The 13,310-nt window shown below is 42.9% G+C and overlaps 1 protein-coding gene across 4 annotated transcripts in view; it reads right to left on the minus strand.

Annotated features, from left to right (window-relative positions):
- Window positions 1-13,310, minus strand: part of PTPRR (protein tyrosine phosphatase receptor type R) — a 210,581-nt gene that overhangs the window by 2,134 nt on the left and 195,137 nt on the right. For all 4 annotated transcript variants that reach the window (XM_045010941.1, XM_045012312.1, XM_045011670.1 and 1 more), the window contains 2 exons: window positions 12,579-12,736; window positions 8,284-8,397 (listed from right to left, as the gene is read on the minus strand). In XM_045010941.1, the coding sequence (XP_044866876.1) occupies window positions 8,284-8,397; window positions 12,579-12,736 (272 nt within the window). The remainder of the gene's footprint in view (window positions 1-8,283; window positions 8,398-12,578; window positions 12,737-13,310) is intronic.

Here is a 13,310-nt window from a genome sequence, read left to right on the forward strand (position 1 = left end):
AAAAATATGATTTCTTTTGTTTTTTACAGTGTAAATATTTGTAATAAAAAATAAATATAAAATGTGCACTGTACACTTTGTATTGTGTCTTAATTAAAATCAATATATTTGAAAATGTAGAAAACATCCAAAATATTTCAGTAAATGGTATTCTATTATTTAACAGCGTGATTAATCATGAAATTAATCATGATTTAAAAAAATAATTCAATTAATGATGATTAATTTTTTTTAATCACTTGACAGCCCTACTTGTTATTACATCATGAATATCCAATTCTGATACAACAAGTATAAGAACTATAGGGAACCATATAGCCAGGAGCTAAGCTGTTAAAATCCAAATTTGAAACCCCACACAGTTATGGGGAATTACTATGAAGCACTTTATATGCTGTATTTTAAGCACAACTAAGATTAGATATGTCATAAAAAACTCAGTCACTTGGGGCAGATTCTGATACCCTTTATACATGTTGAGTTCCGTTCTCCCAGAGTAATCCTATTGATTTTATTGGGGCTGTTGGAGGAGTGAGGTACTACTCTGCATGAGTAAGGGCAAGAGAACCTGGACCATAGTGTACACAGATTTCATTCTTCTTCATATCCTAAAAATGTAACCTATAGTGACCCTTAGATCACATGTACAGAGAGCAGCTCTTCCTCTCCTCTTTCTAACGCCTACAATGCATCCTGTCTAAACAGCAGACACAGAAGAAATTTTACAGCAGTGACTCATTTCAGCGCCAACAATGAAACTTAGTTAAACTTGAACATAAAAAAGTGTTCAGTGCAGTCCATTTGGATCAGTTACCTACACCTAATACAGCTGTGTGATAACTCAGATGGTAGCACTGGTTTCAGGCCAGATATTGGGATGAAATCCCACAGTAGAACCTAAGCTCATATCAGTGTTGAATGTGAGTACAGTGGTAAGGGGGTGCTGTACTAGTGGAGTACTAGCTGAGGCTGTACTGCATTACCAGTATTGTCTTTCAGATAGAAAATGAAACTAAGGCTCTTTCTGTCACCACTGAGGTCCATCGGCCAGTGCCCCTCACAGAGTTGGGACCCAGAAGCAGTAGGGGCGATTGCAACTTCAGGGTGTTAAAAGCAACTGCAGCTTGGCCATTACAGACACACCCTCACCTCCCTTCCCACGCTTGCACCAAGCCGCTACTTGGAGTTGATATGTGTGTCTGTCTGGGAGGGAGGATATGGCCTGGGAGGAAAGGAATATGCATTGTGACATACACTTTAAACTGCTTTTGCCAACCCTTTGTTGAATTAGTTGATTTCAGTGAGAGGTTTGCATCACATGGAGTGCAGGATCCGGCCTCTCTCTTCTGCTAGGCCACAGAAACTATCAGGTTAACACATTTTAAAATAAACTATGATTTTTCTACACAAAAACAAACAAAAAAAAAGACAGCTGATAGGCAGAGATGGGCAAAGAAATTTTAAAACAATTTATTCAGCAAATACCTTCTCTTATTTAGATCTCTTTGTTGGTTTACAACTTTGAGGTTCTTTTGGTTTCCTCATTGCTATTGGATGGCCAAATAGCCACCTGCAACTGGCAAGGAGACTCAGCTCAGGCTTGGTCACTGTGAGCCACACATTTGTGACCTCCAAGCTTGATTATTGCTATCCATTATTCCTAGTAATGAAGTCACGTAGCCTGAAAAGCTCTAGCTGGTACAAAATGCAGCAGCCCACCTGCTTAGCAACAGAGACGGCTATAAGTACACCACCCGAGGGCTTCTGTCTCTGCACTGGCTCCCCACTGAATATAAAGCACATTTCAAGGTCTCTTGGCTGATATTCTAAGCCCTCCATTGATCCTAGCTACTTATGTGATCATTTCTTCCTTAGTGACCATGAACTCCCACAACAGCTACGTTCCACTGGACTCATGATGCTGCTTTCCAGGAGGGAGAGGCTTGTAAGTGGCAGACAGAATTTTCGCAAGAGCTGGCCCTAAACTATGGAACTCACTCCCACAAGAGCTAAGAATGACCATATGCCAGACACAAACACAGCCCTACTAATCAATCTACTTCTCCGACAAGCTGGAGTAGAAGAAAGAGAGATTGCTATTGTTTCTTTTTGACTTGGGAGCCACTGAGATACTACTGTATAATTATCTAGCTCGAAAGACTCATTTTTCTGTTTGTGAATTATTTGCACCCAATTAGAGAAATTCCCAGCTTTACTGATTATTGAAAAAACTATCCATAGATTTCTTCAGCAAATAACTCCTGGTATGCAGATCATTTATAAACAGTTCATTGGGAATATTTGCCATTCCTGCTTTGTCTCTCTGTGTGGGAGCTATGCGTATTATGTGGCATTATTCCAAGTTCTCTGATTGGATGATTTATGTAACTAACCCAAGAGCTGAGTATCTTTCAAATTGCATATTTGGGTATACAAAAAATAAATCACAATTTGTTGTTTTAAATTCCAAATCTGCAGTAGTATTGGTGTGTTCTGCAGTAACATTTGTTTTCAGAGAATATATAAGCTTAACATTATATATATATATATATTTGCCAATATTCTTGAAAAAAAAGCTTGTTCCACTGGAATAGTTACCGAATGGGGGCACAAATACTGTTGAAATGAGTCTGTTTGTTTAAAAATGCAAATGGAATATCATGGGAAAGAATATTTTGCTGTACTCTCCCAGGGCTGTACACACAGGGCTGTGTCCCCCACTTGCCACAAGACCCTGCCCCCAGTGCCTCCTAAGTTCTGGCCCTGCCTCCTCTCCCCCACCCAGCCAGGGCTGCAGATGCTCCTCAGCTCTCACTGCCCTTGGACTGCTCGCAGCTGGTAACAGCCATCAGGGTGGAGAGACCTGGCTCCGGGGTCAGCAGAGACCTTGGGGAGCAGTGACTGTGGGGTTGGGAGCAGAAGCCCATGCTGGAGCGGGTCAGTCCAGGCAGCTGTGGGGAGTCCCAGACCCTCCAACCTTCCCTGGGCAGTGTGACCCAGCGGGTCCTTGGGCCCCTCAGCTCCCCATCTGGGCTTACTCCTGCGCTGCTGCTGGCAGTGGCACTGCCACCTTCAGAGCTGGGTGGCTGGAGAAAGGTGACTGCTACGGGGTGCCTATAGTCTCAGCGCTGCCCCTGGCTCTCCACCACCAGAGGATCCTCCTACACTGGGGGAATCTTTTGGGTAGCACTATGCCAGTTTAAGGGCCCCTTTAGACCAACTTTGCAACATGAAATAGCCACAGAACATGAGAGAATCTGCCCATAAAACTTCTTAAAATTCTGAAATTATCAACACAATACAAATGTTGCCATCAAATTACAAACAAATTTTTAACAAAAATATTTGAAAAGCTATTTTGTTTTTTACTTTTCTGCCAGGACCTGAATTAAGGGAGAAGACACATAGTACCAAGAAAGGTTTCTGAATGATAGTCCTGTTAGTCTGTCTGAGGAGTCCTTGTGGCACCTTAGAGACTAACAAATTTATTTGGGCATAAGCTTTCTTGGGGTTTTAGCCCACAAAAGCTTATGCCCAAATAAATTTGTTAGTCTCTAAGACGCCACAAGGACTCCTCATTGGTTTTTTTGGATAGTACCCAGAATTGATTACAGTACTAACACCTAAAGCAGCTGTGGTCTTTATTATTAGCACCTAACACAGATTAGCACCTAACATAGTTTAACTCTCAGCTTTTGATGTTAGTGATGTAGGAAACTCTTGCAAGAGAAACACAGAACTTCAAATTCAGGTCCTGACAGAAAAGTAAAAAAGGAAAGAACTTTTCAAAATATTCTGGTTAAAAATGTAGGGTGGGATTTTCAGAAGCATTCTGTGTTGATCTGACTGTGCTCCCATTGAAGTCCATAGGAAAACTCACTTTGGCATCAGTAGGAAGAGAATTAGGCAACTCTGAGTGCTTCTGAAAATCTCAAACATAGTTTTCCATAATTTTTAAATTATCCCATGTCGTGGTAGTCCATCGATCCGATGATGACAAATCTGTGCAGATCATCTATTGTTGGTCTCATGGTGTGCCCTCTGATGGCTATACAAGCCAATTCTAGAGGTGCACATTTTGCTGCAGATGGTGCATAGGAAGTTCGCGGTCAGTGGGTTGTGCGCTGCTGGTGCTCTGTGATGTCGTTCGTGTGCCTCTTGTAGACGCCGGCAGCGGTCTTCTTCAAAGGCGATGCAGGTATTTCTAACTGTTGCATGCCACTGTGTTCTGTTGCTGGCGGCATCCTCAAGGTCCCTAGGTTTGATACTGCTGTACTGCAGATTGGCTTTGATGGTGTCCTTGTAACGTTTCCGTGGACGACCTATATGCCGGATGCCCTGAGAGAGCTCACCATACAGAAGCTGGTGGGGGATTCTGTTGGCATTCATGCGGCTGACAGGACCGGTCCAATTTAGCTGTGACTTCATGATCATCATTTTGATGCTTGTCATCTGGGCTCTCTTGAGGACCTCGAGATTGGGCACTTTGTCTTGCCAGCAGATCTTCATGATGTTGTGGAGGCAGTGCATGTGAAATGCTTCAAGCTGCTTGATGTGACACCTATATAGTGTCCATGTTTCGTACCCATACAAAAGAGATGAGAGAACAACAGCTCTGTACACAAGCAGTTTTGTTGACATCCGGATGTTGTGGTGGTTTAAAACTTTGACACGCAGACAGCCAAGTGCCTGGCTTGCTTTGGATATTTGTCACTGGATATGACACTACCCAGGTATTTAAAGTTCTCCACTACTTTAAGATGAGTGCCGTCAATGGAGATACTCAGGACAGAAGCATTTTATCCAGATGCAGGTTGATGAAGAACTTCTGTCTTTTAGAGGCTGACATTTAGTCCGAAGAGTTGCAAGGCCTCAGCAAACTTGTTTACTATGTGCTGAAGATCATTTTCAGTGTGAGCCATGTCGTCGGCAAAGAGTGCCTCAAGAAGGAGTTTCTGCACTGTCTTAGTCTTTGCATTCAGGCGACGGAGGTCAAAAAGTGAACCATCGTGCCAGTATTTCAAGTATATACCTCGGTCCAGATCTTTCATTGCATGGTTAAGGATGCATGCAAAGAACAGGTTAAATAGGTCAGGAGCGAGAACACATCCTCGTTTCATGCCATTGGTGTTGTTGAAGGGAGCTGATGTGGCTCCATCAGACAATACTTCGCCTGTCATGCTGTCATGGAAAAGGCGTATAATCTGGACAAATTTTCTTGGGCAGCCAAGTCGTGTTAGACTGGTCCAAAAGGCTTCCCTGTTGACGGTATCAAACGCCCTTGTCAGATCTATGAAGACAGCATACAGGTGCATATTCTGTTCAGTGCACTTCTCTTGTATTTGTCTGACAGCAAACACCATGTCGACTGTGCTCCGGCCAGGTCAGAAACCACATTGACTTTCAGGTAGATTTGCCTTGGGAATACTGGCTATTAGGCGGTACAAGATGATGCGGGCGATGATCTTCCCACCAACGGAGAGGAGGGATATGCCTCTGTATTTTTCACATTCTGCTTTGCTGCCTTTGTTCTTGAAAAGAGAGACAATAGTAGCGTCGCGGAGGTCCTGTGGTATGTTTTCATCCTCCCAGATGCTGATGATCATGCTGTAGAACGCTGCTAGTGCTGCTGGACCTGCTGCTTTGTATATCTCTGCTGGTATCCCATCTTTTCCAGGAGCTTTTCCTGAACTCATCTGGCTAACAGCTTTCTTAATCTCATCTATAGTGGGCGGAAAGACAAGATCTGTCAGAGCAGGTTGTTGTGGAATTTCATTGAGGACATTATTATTCACGGTTGATCGTCTATTGAGAAGGTTGCTAAACTGTTCTCACCATCTTTCGTTGATGCCTTCTTTATTTTTAATCAGCGTTGTGTTGTCTGATGAGAGCAATGGGGTGGGTCCTTGGTTTAGAAGGTCCATAGACAGTCTTAATAGCACTGAAGAACATCTTTGAGTTGTGAGTCTCAGCATAGTGCTCAATTTCTTTGGCTTTGCTCTCCCACCAGTTGTCTTGTATCTGATGGAGGTCTTTCTGTGTTTTGCTCTGAAGGTACTTGAAATGGTCCCGTTTAGAGACTGAGGAGGGGTCATTCTGCCATTTGATAAAGGCTTTTCTCTTTACTTCCAGTGCTGAGCATATTTTTTCTAGGTTCTCATCAAACCAATCCTGATGTATTCTTTTCTTTGGTCCAAGAGATGTTATTGCTGTGTCAGTCACTATCTGCTTGAACTGGTCCCACTTTTCGGTTACAGTACCGATCAATTGTCCGTGGGATGTCAGTTTGTCATCAAGACTCCTCTGGAAATTGTTGAAACACTGAGCATCCTTCAGTTTGGCTATGTTGAAAGCAGGTCGCACATGCTTAGGGCGTTTGTGCCGAGAGGGAGAGATGTGAAGTTGAAGAGACATCCTGACTAATCTGTGATCTGTTCAGCACTCTGCGCCTCGCATTACTCTGGTGATCAGTATGTCTCAGATGTCTCGCCTTCTGACAATGGCATAATCTATCAGATGCCACTGTTTGGACCTAGGGTGCATCCACGTCGTTTTGTATTTGTCCACTTGCCGGAACAGAGTGTTGGTAATGGTCAGGTCATTTTCAGCTCAAAAAGAGTAGTCCATTGCTGTTCATTTTGCCTACACCATGTGGCCCATTACTCCTTTCCAGTTCTTGCTGTCAGCCCCGATTCGGGCACTGAAATCTCCAAGTAGGAGTAGTTTGTCTGTTACAGATGTGGCCTTGATCAGTCTGTCGAGATCTTCATAGTATTGTTCTTTTGAGTTGTCAGAGCATGTTAGAGTGGGTGCATATGCACTGATGATGGTGGCATGACGTTTGGCATTTAGTGGGAAGCGTAGTTTCAGCAATCTTTCATTGATACCCACTGGAAGGTCTGGGAGTTGATGCATCAATGAGGTTTTTATTGCCAGACCAATTCCATGTATTCTATCCTCTGTCTCAGTCTTACCCTTCCAGAAGAAGGTGTAACCACTTCCTGGTTCGCTCAAGGAACCTTCCCCAGGCAATCTTGTTTCACTTAATGCCGCTATATCGATGTTGTAGCGGGCTAGTTCTCGAGCAATGAGAGCTGTCCTTCTCTCAGGTCTTGCAACAGCTTCTCGATCCATGAGGGTACAAACATTCCATACACCAATGGTAAGTTTCCTCAATTTTTTCTTTTGGTTTCGGCCGCCGGTTAGGTTAAACTGCCAGCCGCGGCTTGCTGGCCAGTTGTTGTAGGGCAGGCAATTTTTAGGCCACCTTTTCTAGGCCCCTCCCTTATTAGGGTGAGCAGTGCTGTCCTGAAGAGGGCTGCTCAGACGCCTGGGATGCTGCCGGGCAACTCTGCTGCCCCAGGTACAGAGCTGGACGACCACCTATCCACTGGCCGCCTGCGTGCAGGATTGGGACTACGACTCCTAGTGGTAACCTCCACCTGTCGCTTTGCCCCTCCCCCATCGCTGCAGGACTTGGGTGGTATGATGATGATGTTTGATGATTTGCAGAGGACCTGTGCGTGAAAGCTTTTTAAGTGGCAGAGCCGTTGCATGGGAGCAATCCCACTCTCTCGACCTTAGAAGCCAGACACCAATGGTACGAAAAATCGTCACGACTGGTAACTTCTTTGGTTGCAGTGGATGGCCTAGACGTCTTTCGTGCCTCGTCAAGCCCTTCGCTGTCCACAAAGCGTTGCAGAACCGCCTTCTTGGCTGTTGGATCTTAGTGATCTTTTTCACCCAGTCCGCCAGAGCTGACGTTGCATGCAAGGTCGGCATATCCCTAATTCACTGAGGGTTTGAGTCCCATCAGTTACACTCACCTGGTTTAGCCGGCCTGCCGAAGCCGTTGCCTGGGGTGTGGCCACTGCGCATGCTGCAGCTACTTGGAGCCACAAGTGAGAGCTGGGTGACAGGTGGGGACCAAAGTGGACGGACCACCCCCGAAGGGGTACGACAAGTCCCCCCATCAGAGGTACTACCCCGCCCTGGGCCCCCCATACACCCCATGTGTTATGTTAATAATTTACTAATTTAAACACTTCAATTCACCTTTAAGAATGGTGAATCCTTGAAAAGTCCTGACATCTGTATATTTCTTACCCAACTGTGACCGTTTTTCAGACAGCGTGTAGGATGTAGGACATATCCTACAAGGAGGCAGAATATTTCTGTTCTATGAGGTTAACAGACACATATATCAGATCGGAATGTGGCAAACCAGGATTGAAAATGCCACATTGTGTTCATTGTCTGACTTACAGTTTCACCGCAACTCACCTATCAACTCGTAGCTGGCAGACAATGCTTAATGCATCTACAACGCCTTCTTCCTTCAATTGGTGACAACCAATGGCAGTAGCAATAAAACATCCAGTTCTTCCTATACCAGCACTGAAATTAAATTAAAACAAAGGTGAACAGAGCTGACAGATACCAACCTGCATCCTTCAAAGAAGTTTTTCTGATGTTGGCTATATGCACCTGAAAATACTCAACATGCAGAAGAGAGACTCATCAGTGGTTAGGTGCATGACTAACTCACCTTTTCTGCTAGAAAATGAACGCTCACAGAGCTGCAGCAGATAAATAGTTGAGGTTAGTTTGTGAGGCCCATATGTTTTCACTCTGCACAAAAGTGCTTGGAGGGGCAATGTAATGCAAAACCTATACAGCTCCAATGGACCTGAGGAGTCTGAATATTCTCTGCTCCAGTTCAAGGGGAGATGTGGAGTGACCAGAGGAATCTGCCCCCAACAGGCAGCCGAGGCTGGGTATCTGTATTCCAAGCCCCATTTCCATGGATCTTGCTCAGTTGGAGAGATTCTGCCACAGTTCTCTCCACACTAGCCATGGCTGTATGCAAGCCCAGTAACCATGCTGCCACTCTATCAGCCTCCTGAAGTGCTCTGCAATCCTGCAGCAGGGAGAGGGAGTGAGTGCTGCAACTTGCCATGTTTCTCTCCTTGTTTTCCGTCTGGGGGGAGTGTGGAGGAGGGATGGATAAAGTGAAGCACTAAGTAGTTAAATGATTGTCTACCTTATTTTATCCATCTGTTTAATGGGCATAATACCAGCTATGTACCTCAGAGGAGTGCTGTGAGGCTTAATTCCATTAGTGTCTGTAGTGTTCTGAGTGTTTTGGATGAAAGGCTGCAGTATGAGTGTTGTTAGGATTATATTTATGCAGTGCAGAGGAACCCAGTCTCAGACTCCTGGCTATAGAATTAAAGATGGGAGTGTATTTGAGACTCAGGAACCCCAGGAGTCAGCAATATCAAACATATAAGGATGCTAAGCCAAAAAGTGAGGGGATAGTGAGAAGCAAAACTGGTAGTCAGAAAAGATGATTTCCTGGGGTGAGTCTGAGATCCATAGCTGACAACCTATATCCTTGAATGCCGATACCATCTGGACAAATGTGTCCAAAATGGGATAGAGATATTTTATACACAAGGGAAGGCATAGGAACTAGCTTAAATAAGCAAGTTACTGCACACACATTCTCCTCTTCAAATATTGCAAAATCCTTTAAAAATGAGGTGCATAAATTAAAACTACCAATAGGTCAGCACTTTCACAGCAGATCCCCCTACCTCTAACATCCTGGTAGCATTACAGGATTTATATTTTCCCACGGATTAACTGTTCTTGGATAAATTCTCCAGTGTATTTGACAAAGGCAAGTTCCCATCTCCCCAGCATCAGGCAAATGTAGGTCCTATCTTTTTACCTGACTTTACTGCAGACTATGCAAGCTAAATCTGACACTCATAGACTTTAAGGCCAGAAGGGACCATCAGAATCACGTAGTCTGACCTCCTGCATATGTCAGGTCACAGAACCTGACCCACCCATTCCTGTAACAGACCCTGTAACCTCTGGCTGAGTCACTGACTTTCTCAAATCTTGACTTAAACACTTCAAGTTACAGAGAATCTGTTACTTGCCCTATATCCCTCTCACAATATATCAGGGCAATTTTGTGATCTACTTATAAAGGTATTTTTAAGACACCTATCGCTGCATGCCTGTGGCAGTATATTATGATGTTCTGTATTGCTGTATTATTTGTTTGTTTTGGCTCTAATACCAGAGAGTAGTGTTTATTGCTTTTTGGGAATAATTATTTCAAGGCTTAAATTCTCAGTGACTATTTCCCAGAGCCCCCCATACTCCCCACATTTAGGGCTCTAGGCTTCAGCTGCAGGGCGGGAGTCTCAGGGACTCCAGACCCACAGAGTGGGAGATGCCGGGGCTATGGGCTTCAGCATTGGCTGCAAAGGGAGTGAATACAGCATTTTTTGGCACCCAAAATGTCAGCGTCAGGTTCATCAGCATGGGTAGAGGTAGTTTTGTTACCCAGGCAGTTCCTGCACCTTATATATTAATTTGTTGCTTCTTCTGAGGGCAGAGGATATCTTTTGTGTAATTTGTGTATTGCACATTACAGGCCAGATTCTCAGCAATCAAAATCATCATTGACTTAAATGGAGCTAAATCAATTTATGCCAGCTAAGAATCTAACCCTATGCCTCTATTTTTCTTTATTTGGTCAATAAAATACATCTCTTACTTTGTATTTGAAGTCTGTTTATTCAAATATACATTTGGTCCAAGACCACCTAGAGGCCAAAACACACTAGCTTATTTGGATGTACTAGGCTACACATACAAAAGATGGTGTGTGAGTCATAGACTAGTATAAGATTTGGATGGGCACTTCAAATGACAGAGGAAGCTTCTGTACCTTTAAAGTGCAATACTACTCGAAAACTGGCTGTATAAAACAAACTTTCATACTTAGTGGATCTGCTCTCTCTCTGTGTAGTCAGAGTCACATCTGATGATTTAAACGACAAAAAATAAATGTGTATTCCTTTTTCTCCTCTTAGCACTACAGAAATAACTCTGCTGCTGGAAGGTGAGATGGATTATATTCTTTCTTACACATAATGCCCTGAATGGACATGCTATTGAAGCAAATGGGACAGCAGCCAGCATTTGTAGGTGATTTTTTTTCCATTTTACTTTTCAAATGTATTTTTTTGGTGCAATTTTGATAATAATTAAAAAACATAAAAAGATTTTTATAGCCTTTCTGCGCCAGGTTGAGGGTCATGTTTTGTCCTCAGGTGAGCATGCAATGCTGCCACTGAAATACATGAGAGCTGCACATACGTATCCCAGGCAAACAGCCCCAAATTTGATAGTTTTGTGAGATCTGGATACCTCTAGCCCACAAATCAGAAGATTAATATGTGGGAAAGTATGTTGCTAGAAGAGGGAGTATGACACTGTCACTACAGCATCATGTTCATTTTATTAGGGACGCCGGGATTTCAGACCCCCCTATCATGTTATTTACTTCCGAATGACACCAAGTTCCATTGTGCCCCTCCTCATGAAAAAGCATTACTGCATAAATGGGAACCTAGAAGTTCATACAACGATTTGTGGATTGCTTAAGAAAACAAAACACAACAAAATAGTAAAGAGAGATGGGCAAAATTGGGGTGGTTGTGGTTTTGGAACATCTCCTTGGATTTGGTTTGGCATAACGAGGGGTTGTTCAAATCTCTGAATCCCATTTATCCAAATCCCAGAAATGTGGAGCTAATAGACGTAGTTTTAGAATAAAAGTTCTGGTTTGACCAATGTCTAGCAAAAAATACTTTATATCACCATGATTATAAGAAAAAACAAGCAAGGAAATAATCATTTCCTAACACCTTTTTCAAATAATATAACAAATTTGAAATCACCTACTACTATTTCATAATGTACAATTTAGTTCACTACAGCACACAGAGTAAAATGATAGATGATTAACAGAACTGACTGAATTCTGATGAACAAAATGGGCAGCATTTGGTTCACTATGATTTGTGGGGTAACACTATTAATGGGTTGTGATTATTTAGCCAACTGCCAAGCAGCTGTGAAAATGTTCACAAACCCCAGAATGATCATGAATTTTAGTACTAATGTGTAATCATCTGAAAAATTTTACCTCAAGTTTGTGATTCATTATTCTCCGGTTTAAAAAGTTTCAGGCATCCAATTATGGGCAGAACATGTGACTAATCATACAACATGAACAATGGACAACAAATAGCTAAAGTGAACAGTGAACAATATGGAACACAGACTGAAAACTATTCCTCACAACTGTCTTTCAAACCCTTACCTAATTCATTAGCAGAAATCAGGATTGGTTCAGGAACTATCCACTACCAAAATATGGCTAAATTTCTAAAAAAAATATCAATGCAAACGAACAGTTCAACCAGAATTTAGTAAAAGCATTGTGGAACTTTCTCTTAACCACTTCCAGAATGACCTTATTTGAATAGGAAAGGGCCTTGTGATCTGAGGGCCTTTTCTGTAGCCAGCAGTGCTGGAGCAATTTTTATAGTGGGGGTGCTGAAGGTGGAAACCATGTATTTGGGTTATTATTACTACTTCAAGCCAATGCTCCCCTAGTTCCAGCACCTATGTCTGTAGCCCTACTATAAGAATTCCAAGCCATTGAGTTTTGCAGTAATTCTTTTAAGAAAACTGTAGTAGATTACCTGCAGTGCACAATTACAGGCCCTCTGCCAGCTGATGCCATCCTGTCCTCTTCCACATCCAGCATAAGCTGCAAAAGAGGCTGAGCACTACCTGGGGTTTTGTGATCCGGCCAGGATGTGTACCAATAGTGTTTCACATTTTGGGACTGACTCCCTTGCTGGAAATAATGTAAAGATATCACTTATACACTTGTGAAGAACAATTTTGCAATTAATTTTATTTCTCTCAATATGATAAACTTTAGACACATGCATGTATGAAGGCAGAATTTGGCCCATTTACATACATTATCAAACTGAATACCAGTGATTATTTGGGGAATCCAACTGCTGATAAATCACATATCTTGATATGGTGAAACAAGATACTCAGGCCCAGATTCTTTTCTGCTCCTATTTACACCAGGTGGTTAGGATCACCATGGGTCCTTATTATCAGCTGGGGATTGCCAGAGTGTAATGCACTCTGGCCAGACCTTCTCTCTGCCCTCTGCACAGTGGGATGTGAACAGAGGGGCTGGCATAGAAGGAGGAGTGCAGCAATAGGAATGGAGTAAGGCCAGAGAATTTGGCCTTTAAATTGTATTCATATTCTTGACATTGTTTAATTTGTTCACTATCTGCTAAAAGACCTTATCATAAGTTTTGATGCAGGTCTTACATTAGAATTACAACACCTTAGATATATGAACACAGGAACCACTTTACTGGATTAGACTAGTAGCCCATCTT

Source organism: Mauremys mutica, chromosome 1, assembly GCF_020497125.1.
Source record: "Mauremys mutica isolate MM-2020 ecotype Southern chromosome 1, ASM2049712v1, whole genome shotgun sequence".
Taxonomy (NCBI): Eukaryota; Metazoa; Chordata; order Testudines; family Geoemydidae; genus Mauremys; species Mauremys mutica.